This window comes from Carex rostrata, chromosome 20 (assembly GCF_964058835.1).
Source record: "Carex rostrata chromosome 20, lpCarRost1.2, whole genome shotgun sequence".
Classification (NCBI taxonomy): Eukaryota; Viridiplantae; Streptophyta; class Magnoliopsida; order Poales; family Cyperaceae; genus Carex; species Carex rostrata.
Genome location: NC_135937.1, coordinates 7,423,603 through 7,439,934, shown reverse-complemented (window position 1 = coordinate 7,439,934; position 16,332 = coordinate 7,423,603). Strand labels below are relative to the sequence as shown.

The 16,332-nt window shown below is 31.4% G+C and overlaps 1 protein-coding gene across 1 annotated transcript; it reads left to right on the top strand.

Moving 5' to 3' along the window:
• Positions 1–7,985: 7,985 nt before the first annotated feature.
• LPA3 (Low PSII Accumulation 3) lies at positions 7,986–12,883 on the top strand. Its single transcript, XM_078322193.1, has 12 exons — positions 7,986–8,331; positions 8,723–8,753; positions 8,933–9,025; positions 9,530–9,592; positions 9,730–9,841; positions 10,285–10,370; positions 10,568–10,626; positions 10,750–10,852; positions 11,177–11,237; positions 11,568–11,650; positions 12,048–12,128; positions 12,619–12,883. Exons 1-12 carry the CDS (start codon positions 8,021–8,023, stop codon positions 12,676–12,678), a joined length of 1,143 nt encoding a protein of 380 aa, XP_078178319.1. The 5' UTR covers positions 7,986–8,020; the 3' UTR covers positions 12,679–12,883.
• The last annotated feature ends 3,449 nt before the right edge of the window (positions 12,884–16,332 follow it).

Genomic DNA, 16,332 nt, shown 5'->3' with positions numbered 1-16,332 from the left:
TTTTTTTTAATTACTTGGTACGCACGTCACACGGTAAAATAATTTTAAATTTGCTTATTTTTTACTGTTTAGAATATATTCAGAGATTAAGTCAACTCAACAAAATATTTGTTTGTTTTATAAGCCGAAATTTTTTTTACTTAAAACCACACGAATTAAACAATTACTGCCACTATATTCAGAGATTAAGTCAACTCATCAAAATATTTGTTTGTTTTATAAGCCGAAATTTTTTACTTAAAACCACACGAATTAAACAATTACTACTAACCCAATCAGCCATATTTAAAATCATACCACCCACGTATACCCAGTCGGCGCACCAAATTGGGATAGTGCGCAGACTGAGAATGCACACCAATTCGATGCACCGACTGAATTGTTAGTATGTAATAATTTAGAAGTCAATAATACGATAATTGTTCATTAATTAAATGATTAATAAAATGTCATTTTGTTACCTTGAAGTATTATTGCATTTATGAATCATTTCGAGTTCATGACTGAAATTGTGAAACTTCATAATATAGATGATATACTCTTAAAAGTCTCTGACCGAGATAATTAGCAAGAACACTAATTGACTGCTATAAGGTTAATATGTGGATTAAAAGATAGTTAAGTTTTACAAACCATAGACAAAAAATGTCATTTTAATCACATAGATATGTTCTAGGAACATGGTATTTGACAGACCCCGAATGAAACATTCAATGTTAAGTTATACAGTATGAGGAGGTATTTGATCTTTCCTACTAAGAGATGTGTATGTGTGTGAGTGTTATCTAACACTGTCCATAAAAAACAGTTATAACAGTAGTATTTCGGTATACATAACTTATGCTGAGGAAGTGATGGTTTATCAAAAGTACTATTGTCCCTTGTATTTCTGTACGAGTTATAGTATCACTGGGCCCCTTGATAGTAGAGTAAGATTATCTGCATGCAGTATAATTACAAGAGTAAATAGTTGCAAGGATTGACACACACCTCTACCTTGAGACTGATCTGATAGTTATGAGACAAAAGAATTAACACGAGTAAATAGTTTACTAGATCGTGATATTGTACAGTATATCTGTGTAATTGGATGGTCATGATGCATTCTGCCAGATTCCTCTCATAATTTGTAGAAGTTAAAACACTTTTAATTCTTTTTACCAACATAACACAGATCCTATCGGGTCACACCATATAGGAGCTAATCGGAGAATCTTAATGATTAATTATAAATTGATTATGACTAATAATAAGATGGATATAATTAATTATATGTGATATAATTAAATTATAAATGTCATATAAGATGACAAGCAAAAACAACGGTTAATTTATAAACGTGCATGACAGGTTGTATAAAAGTTACCGAAACAACAACCGCAAGAAATATAATTGTTCAGAATAATTATATGGATATTAATTGAATTTGGGCCGAGGGCATTTTGGTCTTTTCACTTCATCCTTATCCATACATGTCATCATCCTTATCCACCGAGGGTATTTTGGTCATTTCACTTCATCCTTATCCATACATGTCATCATCCCTATCCACATGAGGGTATTTTGGTCATTTGGTAACCGACCCTAAACCCTATAAATAGGGGTGGAGGGGTAGAGAGAAAATCACCAATTCACTTCGTATTGTTTCGTGTCGAATCGATTCAGTATTCTATTTTCTCTTTCTCGGTTTCTCTCCCAAATAGTGTTTCGGTTAAGAAAAGAAAGTTATACGTAATTGACGTATAATATTGCGGGTTGTTAAATAGTATATTTGCAGGATCGGTGAATACTATTTTTTTGAATTTTGCGATATTTCAGTTTTGGTTATTAGTGAATCTGAATAACTGCAAATTCGTGATTAGTGTTTTTGTCTTTTTCTGGTGAATAGTGTTTTTGCATAATCCCACGGTTTACGGTATTTATGGCAAAAGAAATAAACCACTCTCTAGTTAGTCCTGGTGGATAACGATAGAGGCATCAGACGTCTGGTGCTCTGAGGCAAGTCCGTCTTCATTCCAATTGGAATTTAGAAACAAGGTAATAAATGTTATATATATTTAATTAGTAAGTATATTAAAGTTTTAGAAATCAATAATGGAGTAGATCTGTAAAAGGATTAGAAGGGGTTTTGATGCCAAGGAAAGATTTGAGAAGGAACTCTCGTTTGTCTTTCCGACATACCTCTTTTAATCCTCGGCTTGAGTTAGAAGTAAAATTTTATTTACGGTCTTTCCGCAGCTTAAGCCTAAACGGATTTTGGTTACCCCGAAATCCAACATGAATATGCGTGGGCGGTAACAATTAAAATTTGACTAATTGGTGGTAATTTTTTAATTCTGATTTATTAGGGTGGTAACTAATTTTTTTTAGGGTGCTGAAAAATAAACAAATATCTTAAACTATTTATTAGGTCTAAGAAAATAGTAAATAAATTCTAAAAATTATAAATTTTGATCTCCAAATACATTTTAATATGAATATTATGTTAAACAGTTCGAATTACTTGTTTGAATTTTAAAAACAGAGGTAATACTAATAATGTGTGGAATGAATAAAACACAATAGAGCATTAATTTTAATCCTATTTTATATTTTAAACATTTACTGAGGTTAAATTTACAAACCTTTCATTTATTCATAAAGACAAAGAGAAAAATCGCCTCGTAAAATATTTGCAGGATATATTCGCACAGGCCACAGGGGAGAGCATACATGTGGTACCGTGGTGGTAATATGTTTTATCCAGACTTCTAAATAATAGAGAGGCTTATTATTTGACTCAGTCAACACGTGTAACAGACGCTAATAGAGGATTAGATGTAACAGTAATTAGTTACACAATTAGTCAGTTAGTTACAGCAATTGTATTTCCTATATATACATGTACTGGCAATGTAACAGTGATGATCAATGAACGATAATTTCAATTGCTTCATTCTATCTCTTCTCTTCTATCTTTCAACTTCACTGATCTCATATTGATGCTTCGATTTTTTTTTATTTTTATAGTAGATCAATTTTCAAGTTAATTAGGGGGTGCATGCTCGAAAAATGTGCGGCGGCAAGAAATTACAAAATTACTATTTGAATTTAAGTATATTTGAAGTGCATGATATTGTAGTGCAATTTCTACTCTTATTAATTAAATTGTTATTTTGCATTTCCATCCATAGCCTAATCAGAACTACTATAATAGCATGCAAATTTTTTTGGGATCCAACCCTCTATCTATCTAGAGAAGATATGAGTCGTTCATTCTATGAATCTCAACTACTCATCAAAACTGATCTCAATCTCAGCCTTTAATAAATGAGTTTGATTTTATACATTTGTGTCATGTAGTCAAGCGTGTAGAAATCTAAATTTAATTAAAGATGTATTCATCACATGAAAAGTCGCATAGTAATTCAATAAAGTGTCCACGCGTTTTCCCGTCTTTCCACGCACTCCACGCGTTTTCCCAACGGAATAGGCACCGGATATGCTCCACACGAATAGGCACCGGATACGCTCCACGCGTTTTCCCAACCATTTAAATACGCTCCACACGAATCTCAAAACACACATAATACTGATCCCTACAGCACCCCGAATAGGCACCGGACACGCGTCACACAAAAGTTGGGATATCTCACAGGATACAGCACCCCGAGTAGGGGTGATTAATGAGCGAGCATGAGCGAGTTAGGGTATGCTCATGCTCGCTCATTAAGTAAATGAGCGAGTTGTTAATGAGCGAGTTTAAATGAGCGGATAAATGAGCGAGTTGTAAATGAGCGAGTTATGAGCGGCTCACGAGTTATGACTTATGACTCATAACAAAATTATATAGTGTGTCCACGCATAACAAAATTTGTTAAAAGTCATCGTAATAAAATCCAACAAATTGTTATAATTCATTTAAATGAGTGAGTTGTTATGACTATTACTTGTTTTGGGCTTTTGGCGGAGGTTTTGGTTCTGCCGATTTACAAAAAAAATGAATATGAAACTATGAATATTAGTATATTACACAGGATTAAATGTTACATTGTACTCATTATATTACACATAATTAAATATGAAACTATGCTCACTATCTATCAATTTTAATGAGGCAAGGTTGATGTTATACAGAATTACATAGGATTAAATGTGGCAGGGATTAGGTGTGGCAAATTCTTAATGAGCGAGTTATGAGCGAGTTGGGTCATGCTCATGCTCATGCTCGCTCATTAAATAAATGAGCGAGTTGTTAATGAGCGAGTTTAAATGAGCGGATAAATGAGCGAGTTTAGATGAGTTTTTAATGAGCGAGTTATGAGCGGCTCACGAGTTATGAGCGATTTACTCACCCCCTAACCCCGAGGCACCGGACACGCGTCACGCAAAAGTTGGGATATCTCACGAATTCGCATCCTCTGAGATATCTCATATGGTGCGTGACTTTTTCGAAAATCTCAACAGTCCAACTACGTTCTGCATAAATCTCAAAGCTCAAATAAAACTCGCTCCCATGCTATCTCCGAATAGGAACCGGACACGTCGGTCATGCAAAATATGAGATATCTCAGAGGATACGCACTCATATCTCACAGGATACGCAAAAGTTGGGATATCTCAGAGGATATATTGCCGGATCTTCCGTGGCCCTGTTTGATGTGGTTGTTTGTGTTTCCATCTATTAACACCTCGATTGAATTCATTGATTTTTGTTTCTCTAATTATTGATTAATACATTATGACAAAATCAAATAAATATTAATCACGTCTAAAAAAAGTAATCCAAATAATATTTCAATCCCGTTGCAACGCACGGACACTTAACTAGTATGACTAAATAAACACATTTTGAGTGATATTGACATGCTTTTATCATTTCTATATCATGCTCTTAATTTAGCTTTATATATATAAAAAAAAAAATTCTTGTTGACGTTTGTATAAATTGAGATCTAAATTAATTTCGACTGCAACTCATCCCTTCTAGAAAAAAGTAAGAACCAAAAAATATAGTTACAAAATTTATGTGAGCGGTTACTTAATAAGATAATGGAGAAAATTGATTACAAAATGATTGCATATATTATTTTAAAAGTAATCTTAATCATAGTATATATTGTCAAATGGCTTGTTTAAAATCTCATGTCTTTAATTTAACAAAATGATTGCATATATAATGATGTTGCATCTCACTAAAATCGTCAACATGATGAGATACCGTATCAGAACTAATATGAGACTGGATTGAGAGAATATGAATGAACGAAATAAAAGTTCCTTGTAATAAAAGTCTCTTGACTTTTTATTTTGTTGTTCAAAGCTTATTTTATTGTAGACTTTTAAATATTTGATTTTTTTCTGAACATTATGTATAATAATTTTGACAAGAATTTGGTATAAAATTGAAATTCCAATATCCACTCTAGATGTGAGATAAAGATGAAATTGTCCTCTCTTATATATTTATAGTAGATTAATGAGCTCAAAACTACACGTCAACTAGAATAATAAATTTTTCTATTGATAAATTATGATGCTATTGTTATCTTTGTTCTATTGGTAAATTATGATTAAATTATGATGTTGTTATGATTAATTATGATGCTATTATGATTAATTATGATGCTATTATGATTAATTATGATGCTATTATGATTAATTATGATGCTATTATGATTAATTATGATGCTATCGTTATCTTTTTTCTATTGTCAACTAGTACAAGTCTTTTTTTTTATTGGTAAATTATGAATCTATGATGCTATTGTTATCTTTTTCGCATATGCCATTCGAGTTGTATAAATTGCAATATTTTAGTAGTATATCAGTATTTTCTCTACTTTAAATGTGCCTATAAGTTTTTCTTTACAGAAGACAAATATCATGATAATTTGCTCGTCTCGTTTTCTTTACGGCCATTTTTATTAATAACCCAAAAAAAAAAGTTTTTTACAAAAGTAACCCCAAAATCTGAGTTTTTTCAAATATAACCAAACCGCCAGGGATGTTGGCGGTCCACTTCTATAGCAGACCGCCAGGGACATGGGCGGTCTGCTAGGGACCAGACCGCCAGTGTTCTGGGCGGTCCGCTTTTTTTTTTTTTTTTTTTTTTTAGAGATCTGATTTTTTTATATTTTTATTTGTGTGTGAAGTTTTAGTTTTTTTTTTGCTTAGGGTATTTGCCAAAAAATTAATTAGAATGTTTAAAACATAAATTACAACGTGTCTTATACAATTATAACGTGTCTTATAATTATAACGTGTCTATTTTTTTTATATTTTTCTTCTGAAATTACAACGTGTCTAAATGATTATGTATTATTATAACTGGCAATTTCTATCAATAATCATTATGTCACTTATGCACTAAATGATTATTCTGATTTTTGACCACTTTGGTGATTAACAAAATCATAAATCTCATATGCATAAATGACTTATAACACATACTTTATGCAAAACAATCAGTCACAGAACAATTATTTTATGCCCAAATTTCAAACAATTATTTTGTACCAGTAAACTTTAATCGTGCAAAGTCAAAACAGTAAATGATGCACGAAAAGACCCTAAAAACTCTGAAATTGTAAAGAAAATTCGAAAAATCTATATCCGACGGTCGGATCGGGCTGGAAAATAAGTTGGCTTGGATTTGGGGTTGTGGAGCTCATGTCAAAATTTCAGCCCGATCCGACGGACGGATCAAAAGTTATGCCCCTTTTCGTGAAGCATGCGCAGGACCATATTGCATCATATTTGCCAAAAAATAAAACATTTGATATATTTATAAGTCATGTTGTCTAATTGTAGAAAAATCCAAATAAATTGAAATTTGTATCAATTCTGTGTATTTTTTAATGCTCTACATGCTGGTGTAATAACTTTTTCAGTTTGGTCCCTGTATCAGTCCAGACTTGCTGATTTACCAACAGAGGTCAAATTTAATGTTTTTAGTGCATTGCACTATACCAGCAGCTTTTGCCTAGTGCTTGGCTGCTGAGTTTGGACTTGGTACCATACCAGAGGTCAGTCTAGGGTGCTTTGTGCATGGACAGAGATCTAATTTGAGGTTTGAACATATTTTAGTATTTCTAAACTATTGTTTTAGTATCTCTAAACTATTGTTTTAGTACCATAAAAATAGAGAAGAAGATCAACAAGCTGTCAGAGCTTGAAATTTTTTGAATCAAAGCCAAGTCCTTAATTAGTGTTATCTTTAGACTTGTGATATCCAACTGACAAATCAGTTGAAAGTTATAAAGAGTTACGACATCACTCAAACTTTTTTTTTTGGGTTATTAATAAAAATGGCCGTATAAGATATAAATTTCAAAATTCGATTAGGTCTGACTGTTTCGAAATTTCATACTAATATTATAATTGTTCTAATTTTAAACTCTCAGTTCTTTAATAAAAATTTTGTTTATGTTTTAAACATTCTAATTAATTTTTTGGCAAATACCCTAAGCAAAAAAAAAACTAAAACTTCACAAATAAAAATATAAAAAAATCAGATCTCTAAAAAAAAAAAAAAAAAAAAAAAAAAAAAAAAAAAAAAAGCGGACCGCCCAGAACATTGGCGGTCTGGTCCCTAGCAGACCGCCCAGAACATTGGCGGTCTGGTCCCTAGCAGACCGCCCATGTCCCTGGCGGTCTGCTATAGAAGTGGACCGCGGTTTGGTTATATTTGAAAAAACTCAGATTTTGAGGTTACTTTTGTAAAAAAAACTTTTTTTTTGGGTTATTAATAAAAATGGCCGTTTTCTTTACAAACCAAAATGCGTTAAAAGTCCAGTTAGAATCGCTAATCCTCTGATGTAACATAGTATTGCTTGTTAGATACATACCGTCCGATCAGAATAGGGAGTCTTAACTATTCGTGGTGATTCTTATCGGACGGTTGAGATCTAAGAAGAAATATTCTGTTACCTCAGACTCAGGCTCAGGTGATGTGAATTCCACTTATCCACGGCTATTCTTTCCCGCTAGGCCGCGAGAAATCCAATCTCTCCGCAGTCCACACACACACACATGTGACATGGCCGCTCTTTCACTCTCCCTCTCCCTCTCCTTCTTTCCTCCCCGTTTCCTTCCCCTTTCTTCCTCCCGATTTCACCTCCACTCCCCTCCTCTTCGCCAAAGCCACCCCTCTTCTTCCCTCGTCCCCCGTGTATCATCCGCATCCCCATCTCCATCCTCGTCATCGCCATCTTCACGCTCATCAAATGAACCCCGATCTGGGGTCCCACTGTACAAACCTCGCTCTTACGAGGTTCTCGTCTCAGACGCAGCCAAATCTCTCGTTTACGCGCTCGATAATGGCAAAACCCGACTCGAGATTGACTTCCCGTATGCCATCTTTCTCATCAATTGCGATTCATTTAAGTGGTTGTTAGACTGTGAAGATTCTTTTCACAGTTTCGTTAAAAGTGGGTGGACCAAAATGGAAAACTCGAAGCTTGACAAATCGACCAATTTACTGTAAATCTTAATTGTAGGGTCATGGAAATGTCTTGATCATGATTTGGACCTGGTTTATCAAATTATATAAAAAAAAAATGTACTGGGTTTTCTAAAACCCACTGGGGCATTAATTTGGCTCTGGATTCTACCTTTTCATATTCTAGTTTTCCTTCAGAAAATTACACTTACTTTTAGTATTGTTACTTTTGTATTAGTTTATTTTTCTGTTTCTGACATACATTTTCTATTTTGGTGGAATACTCATTATTACGAGAAGGCCACTGCCTAGCAGCATTTCACAATACAAGGTACCCTAGGTTTCACTAAAATAGATAATGATATAGTTATGTAACAAATCTAGTGCCTCTACTTGGTCGTTAGATTTTGTACTTTTATGATATACCTGATTAGAACTAAAACTTTCTACTATTTTGTACAAATGGCATCATTTATCTTTTTAGTTTCTCATGTAAGTTTGTGTTTGAAGGGATCTTCAGATGAGTTCATAGATGCCAACGTCCAGCTGGCGCTCGCCATTGTTAGAAAGGTTAAAGAATTGAAAGGATTAAGGTCTTGCATTGTAAGTCTCAATATATCAATTGTTTTTCCAAAATACCTTTTTTTTTAGTGAGGCTATGGTACTTTGCAAAGCGATACTATGGATCCATATCTCCGTTTTCAAAGACCACAAAGTTGATCCGAACCTCTCAACATGATCTCCATATGAAAATGTACTTGGAAGCCTAATTTTACATTTTTTAGAAGCTTTTTACTATTTTTTAAAATAGCTAGAAAATAACTATTTTTGGATGGTTCAAAAATCTTTAGATCATGTGATTTTCTGCCTATCTAAAAAATAGTAAAAAGATTCTTAAAAATGTAAAATTTGGTCAAAGTACATTTTTATATGGTGATCATCTTGAACGATCCGGATTGATTGTTTGACCTTTGTAAATGAAGATATTGATCCATAGCACGGACTGTTCTGCACTTTGCAAAGTACCATAGCCTCACTCTCTTTTTTTTTTTAATTGATTTCCAATTTGTGAACTAGATCTTTTCTATTTTGCACATTTAACTTCAGGTTTTTCCTGACCAACCAGAGAAGCGGCGGGCTTCTGAATTATTTGGCGTGGCTCTTGATGCGGTACATAAAAATTCTTCAAATTGATCTTAAATAAAATTTTATTTTGTGCAGAATGTACTGTATTAACCTTTGCAAACGATGTATTATCTTTCATTCCTTCGCAAAAATGATAAATACAATCATTTCTGAAATTCTAGATTGGTGATGTGACAATTGGTTCTCTGGATGAGGTACCAGGTGGAGCAGTGACAAACTTTTTTAGATCAATAAGGAATACCCTTGATTTTGATTTTGCTGATGACACTGAAGGTCAATATTTTACCGTTTACACTTGTTGATACATTCAAGGCTTAGTGGTTATTTCAGCAATTCTAATCTCGGCCAGTATTTTTGTTATCAAAGTGGTACTGTACCATTGAACTACATCTTTGCATAATTAACCTTACAATTGTATTGATTGTGTTAATTAACCTTGATTTACCCAATTTAGCCTAAGTCCCTTAGCCATGCAATTTGGTAAAAAAGTATTCTAAATATAATGATAAAAACACACACAATCACCAAACCAACTAAATATTTTAAGTACTGCAATGCGGCATGATAAAGATATCTACACTTTTTTTTTAAAAAAAATAAAAGAAAAAAAAAACATATTCTACACTCTAATTTCTCCTTCTTGGTTCATTTTTGTTGAAGTATTAGTTGCTTTTATTCTTTCATATGTAACGGGCGTTGTTATATGTAAAATGTAGATAGATGGAAATCTGATGAGCCACCTTCGTTATATGTTTTTATAAATTGTAGTACAGGTGACCTCTCTTCTATAGAGAAGTATGTGGTATGCCGTTTTCATCAACTTCCTAACACGTGTGTTTCATTCTATATTTTTATTTTTGCAGCATATTTTAAATGAAAAAGTGCCGTATGTGGGTCAATGAATATTTTCTCTTTAAAGAAATCTCTCTTGAATAAAAATGTACTGAAATATTTGCCAGAAAAAAACAGTAACTATCCTTGGTGCTCAAACGTGTGCAGGAATATTTTGTGAAGACAACTCCAGCACTTCTTTTCAATTTAGAACTGGATACATTGCGGTAAACCCCCTGCATTTTTCTTATTTAATTTAAATAGCCTACTGTATAGTACTCCATCATTTAATCTATGCAATGTTCAACTCAGAATTTTACAATAAGCTGACGAATTTTAAAAACTTTCAGCTCTGACTTGGGTCTCTTTGGATTTCCCCCAAAGGATTTGCATTACCGATTTCTTTCTCAGTTTATCCCAGTTTTCTACATAAGAACAAGAGATTACTCAAAGGTACTCTTTTTAGTTCTTGTTAATTTGATATATATCCTTTTCATTAATTATTTATTTGCATCCATGTGTGTATAAACACAGCAAATATGTGACATGTAAATCTGTGAAATGAAAAATATCTCATATCCCATGTCGGAAACATGGAAATATCTTGTACCCTTGCCCTCTCTCTATTTTGAGAAAATAATACCAAAACTACCCTTTGTCATCAAGCATTTCCTTTGTTATTTTAGGTTACTGTATTGTGAGGTTTTGTAGCTGTCCACGAGAAATTTTTGAAATTCTTTTTCTAATTATATCTGTATAATATTTTTGGAAATGAAGACAATTGCAGTGGCACCATTTGTGGTAAACTACAGCGGTGCACTATTTCGGCAATATCCAGGTACTTGTCTTGGTATTTTAAAATAATTTTATTTCTCAAGTATAGTAGAAAATTAGTTGCCATGACTAGGCCTCATTTAGGGGATGTTATTATCAACATAATTATAGCATTAGGCCATTAGATCTGTTGATGCAGGGGCCCAAGTAATTCAAAGACATGACGGTGCACATATTTAAAAGAAAAACATCCCTTCTTAACACCTTGTGTGTTATGATCTAACTGAGATTCTGAAAGTATAAAGCAGTGTATCTTTATGTTACTTTATTTTACCGAAAATTTGAATACATGAGTTGTGTGGCCAATTAAGTGTGTTATTGACTTATTGTGCAGGACCTTGGCAAGTGATGATAAAGCAGTATGACGGTTCATATGCTTGTGTTGCAGAGAGTGCAACACGATTTACACTTGGAGAGGTTATACTTCATTGTTTATATTTAAAGAAATTTATCCTTTTTTTGCACACTGAAATAACACTATACTATAAATGCCGCTCTTATGGCATTCATGATGGAATATAATAAAACAGTGTTTTTATCAAACCTTGAAAAGTCTCAAAATTATGTATTCCCTTACCAAGAGAGGTGAATGGATAGAGTAGACTGAGTAGTTTAGGCATATCATAAGAAACTTATCATGTTATGTAGAAAATTTATCAAGTTTTGCGTAAGTGTTTGGGGAGACTCGAGTTTTGCGAAGATAAGCATATTTTGTTATTTTGATGGCCTTATAAGATGCTATGTATTTTTTTTTTTAATTTAATGGTTAGTGCCTTCATGATTAATAATATATTTTACAACATTTCATGTTTAGACAAAAGAAGAGTTATTGAGAGTCCTTGGCTTGAAAGAGGAAGAAGGGAGCTCTCTTGAATTTTTAAGAAGGGGTTACAAGGTAAATTAACTTAAAATCTCTCACATTTGACTATTTGACTTGATACTAAATAAATTTGAAAAATTATAAGTTTTACATGTAAATGTAAAACTAAATTAAGTAAATCGGTTTAAACGGTTTGGATTCACCGTTTGAAGTCGATTCGATAGATTTTGGAGTTGGTGTTATATAGGTTGAAATAACACTGATGCCACGTGAATAATTTTTAATTTTGATCACCGAACTGTTTAGTTGTTTTTTTTTTGTTGCAAAATATAAGCCCTAACTTATAATACCAAAATGTTTAGTTGTTTTCAGAACTTTGGTTATTCCCCGTATATTTCAAGTACTTCAAAACTAGCGGTGACACCCATAGATGATAGATTACTTCCTTTTCCTTTTCATAATCAACCATTCAAAATTAAAAATAGTTTACTTTCCTTTCCTTCATGTCTCATGTTCTTCTTTTTGTATATTTTCATACTGAATTTTTTATAATATTATGATATAGAATGCTACTTGGTGGGAGGAGGATGTGGATCTGGAGATGTCATCTGCCTGGCGAACTTAATAATAATAATAATAATAATTTCTTTTCTCGTCTTGTCAAACCGGTGAGCAAGTAATATATATATTTCATTAAACACCACTTATTTTCTTACATTTTTTATACGAAAAGAAAGGAAAGCCGTTGTATATGTCGGGTCGAGTTATTGAGGTAAGATTGTAAATCAATATATTATTTGTTTGATAGATAATAAACTTTTTTTTGTTAATTTCTCCTTCTAAGTGAATTTAGTGTAAACTTTTGACTTATATTTTGTATAGAGAATCACAAAATATAGCCATAAAGGAATGTTCACAAGAATAATAAAAATAAGCACAAACAATCATAACTATCGCCCCTAGAAGGGATGACTATCCTCTCATAGCAACGTTTTTCAACTATGCAAGACTAAAAATACATCTTAAATTAGCAGAAAAGAAATAAATGTAAAGGTTAAACCAATATCAAAGTCGATCTCTTGCTGCTTTAGAAATGCTCTGCAACCCGTGGTCCTATCCTTGTTTCCGTGAAGAGAAGAGAAATGAGAGAAACTGTGGAAAAGGAGAGGTATGTTCCAGGACCTCTCTGTCTCTTGAAATGGTTCAAAATCGCATTAAGAAGGCAGCGGCTCGTCAGGTCCCGGATTAATTGCTTTTTTTCAGATTTGAAAAGTAGGGGAGAGCGAGATAGACTCCGAATTCTCGGCTCCCCTGAGTGCAGGAATTTCTTAGTCACTGCGTGTGAGGCCGGTCACTTTTAATTTTTGAACTGGGGGCCTACCTCGGATCCACACGAGTGACTCTAGGGGCAAGAAATTCCTGCCCCCAGGGGAACAAAGGATTCGGTTCCAGTAAAATATTTTATTGATTCGGAAGAGTTGTTATTTAGTAAATGTTGACTGAAATAGTAACATGACAAATGTATAAAATGTTAAAAATATGTAAAAGATAAAATTACCATTGTAAAGCAAGTGGAGATGTTAATGTGATCATCCAAGTTAAAAGTTATAAAGATGACAAATAATTAAGTTCCACATCAGCTTGCAGCTTGTAATTATTCACAGTATACAATTACACGAACATAAAACTAATAATTCTCCAACTGTAAATATTGTATGCTATGCATTGCAATAAATTGAATCATTCTCCAACATTAAAACTTAAGTAAAATTTTGTAAAATTATGAATATATTGTATACAAAAAAAATATTATATACAATTGTTAGATTTTAAAATGTATGTGCTTCTATCATACTTTTATTTTTTATTTTTTATGTACTCTGATTTTCTTATTTTTAATAATAAAAGTTCTAAGATTTATATGTTAAAATAAAACTGTTAAATGTGATATATATTATTTTTATCAACAACCAAGATATATTCACATCGGTGTATTTTTACCAAATTTTTAATACTAATAAAATTAAATTAAAATGTCATAATGTTTTATAACATACACATTGCATAAAGAAAATGATATAAATTATATCTAATCAGTTTATTTTGATATTTAAAATTTAAATTATTTTAGTTATAAAAATAAAAAATGATGAAAATAAAAATAAAAGCATTAAAACATCTTCTTTATTTAAATTATACATGCACATTGCATAAAGAAAATGATATAAATTATATCCCGATTTTTTTATTTATATCCAAAAATATATATAAATGTAAAAAAATAACCAAACCTCGCGTCAATTTCGAAAACTACCCAAACCGGAAAAAAATTTTCTGGTTTCAACACCAATTTCCGGAAAAAACTTTTCCGGTAAATGGATATTAAAACCGGAATAATTTTTTCCGGTTTTAGGATTTTTTTTTTTAGGAAAAAAATTTTTCCGAAATTTTTTTTTAGGAATTTTTTTTTTCGGATTCTTCTTTTTCATTTTCCAGTTTTTATAATTTATTTATTTTTTGTATTGAAGTATTACAAATATTTAATATATATTTTTTAAAATAGATGGAATCCTCTACTACAAATAATCCGGATCAACATTTTTCATGCCGGATTTGAAAATAATTTGAAAACACCGATTGTTGAATGCCTACCGTTGAACGAAAACTTAAACTGAATTTTTGAGGCACTAAACGACATTTTTTTGAAATTCTGATGCCTCATTTTTTTCATACATCATATTTTATATTTTTGTTTTCAAAGTCCAAATTGTCGATCCAAACCGTTCAACAAAATATTTATACTAAAATATGCATGGAGAAAAAAATTTATATTTTTTGGAATTTTTTTGCTATTTTTTAAGATAGGTACAAAATCACTGTTTTTGAACCGTTCAAAAAACAGTGATTTTCTACCCATCTTAAAAAATAGTAAAAAAATTTCAAAAATTATAAAATTTCATCCCTAACCATATTTTAGTATGGATATCATGTTGAACAGTTCGGATCGACAATTTAGACTTTGAATATTAAGAAAATGAAGATATAAAATATGAGGTATAAAAAAAAATGAGGCATTGGAACCCTCGTTTAGTGCCTCAAAAATTCAGTTTAAGTTTTTGTTCAACGGTAGGCATTCAACGATCGGTATTTTCAAAGTTTTCAAAGTCCAAACAGTCGATCCAAACCGTTCAACATGATGGATATTTTAAAATGTGCTTGCAGATCAAATTTTATATTTTTCTAAATTTTTTTACTATTTATTAAGATGGGTACAAAAATTCAATGGTCTGAATATAGCGATTTTGTTAAATACTTAATAAATAGTAAAAAAATTCAAAAAAATATAAAATTTGATATGCAATCACATTTTAACATATATATTTTATTATATATACATATATATACATATATTATATTATATATACATATACATATACATATATTATATTATATTAATTTTTTTACAGCCATAAAAAATGTTGATCCTGATTATTTGTAGCAGTCTTTCGAATAAATCAAATTATATAGTATTTTATCTATTTTTTTAAAAATATATTAAATATTTGTAATACTTCAATAGAAAAAATAAAATAAATAAATTATAAAAACTGAAAAATGAAAAAAAAAAATCCTAAAAAAAAATTTCCTAAAAATAAAATTTTCGGAAAAAAACTTGTCCTAAAAAAAATCCTAAAACCGGAAAAAATTATTCCGATTTTTAAAAATAAAAAAATAAAAAATCCTAAAACTGGAAAAAAATTATTCCGATTTTAATATCCATTTATTGGAAAAAAAATTTCTAGAAATTGGTGTTATTTCTGGAAAAAAAAATTTCAATTTGGATAGTTTTCGAAATTGACGCGAGATTTCGTTAGTTTTTTAAATTTATATATTTTTTTGGATATAAATAAAAAAATTGGCAAACATATTGCATGTCCTAAAAATGTTGCCAAGCTTTTGGAACTACCACTTGACGTCTATTGTATCTGTATGTATAGTACTAGTACTATGGTTATCCCAAAATAGCCATGCATATCAATATTTTGTATATTTCAGATCAACTAAAACTTGCATAGGTGCCTAGGTGGCATGCTAGCATAGCCAGACATAAATTAATTGGACAAGGATCCTCTGTAGCATATATATACTAGCTAATTGTGTGATTTGTGAGATGAAAAAGAAGTAAAGAACCTATATATATATATATTAAAGATTACCAAATATTTTTAACAAAAAGCAGTGCGTTTTCCTCTGCTCATTAGTCATTACTGAGAATGAA

What these genes read in the sequence shown, in the direction of transcription:
- LPA3 (XM_078322193.1), top strand. Translation starts at nt 8,021, where the DNA reads ATGGCCGCTCTTTCACTCTCCCTCTCCCTCTCCTTCTTTCCTCCCCGT. An exon ending in GAACAAGAGATTACTCAAAG is followed by an intron (nt 10,853 to 11,176) that starts GTACTCTTTTTA and finishes TTGGAAATGAAG; the next exon opens with ACAATTGCAGTGGCACCATT. An exon ending in TTTTAAGAAGGGGTTACAAG is followed by an intron (nt 12,129 to 12,618) that starts GTAAATTAACTT and finishes ATTATGATATAG; the next exon opens with AATGCTACTTGGTGGGAGGA.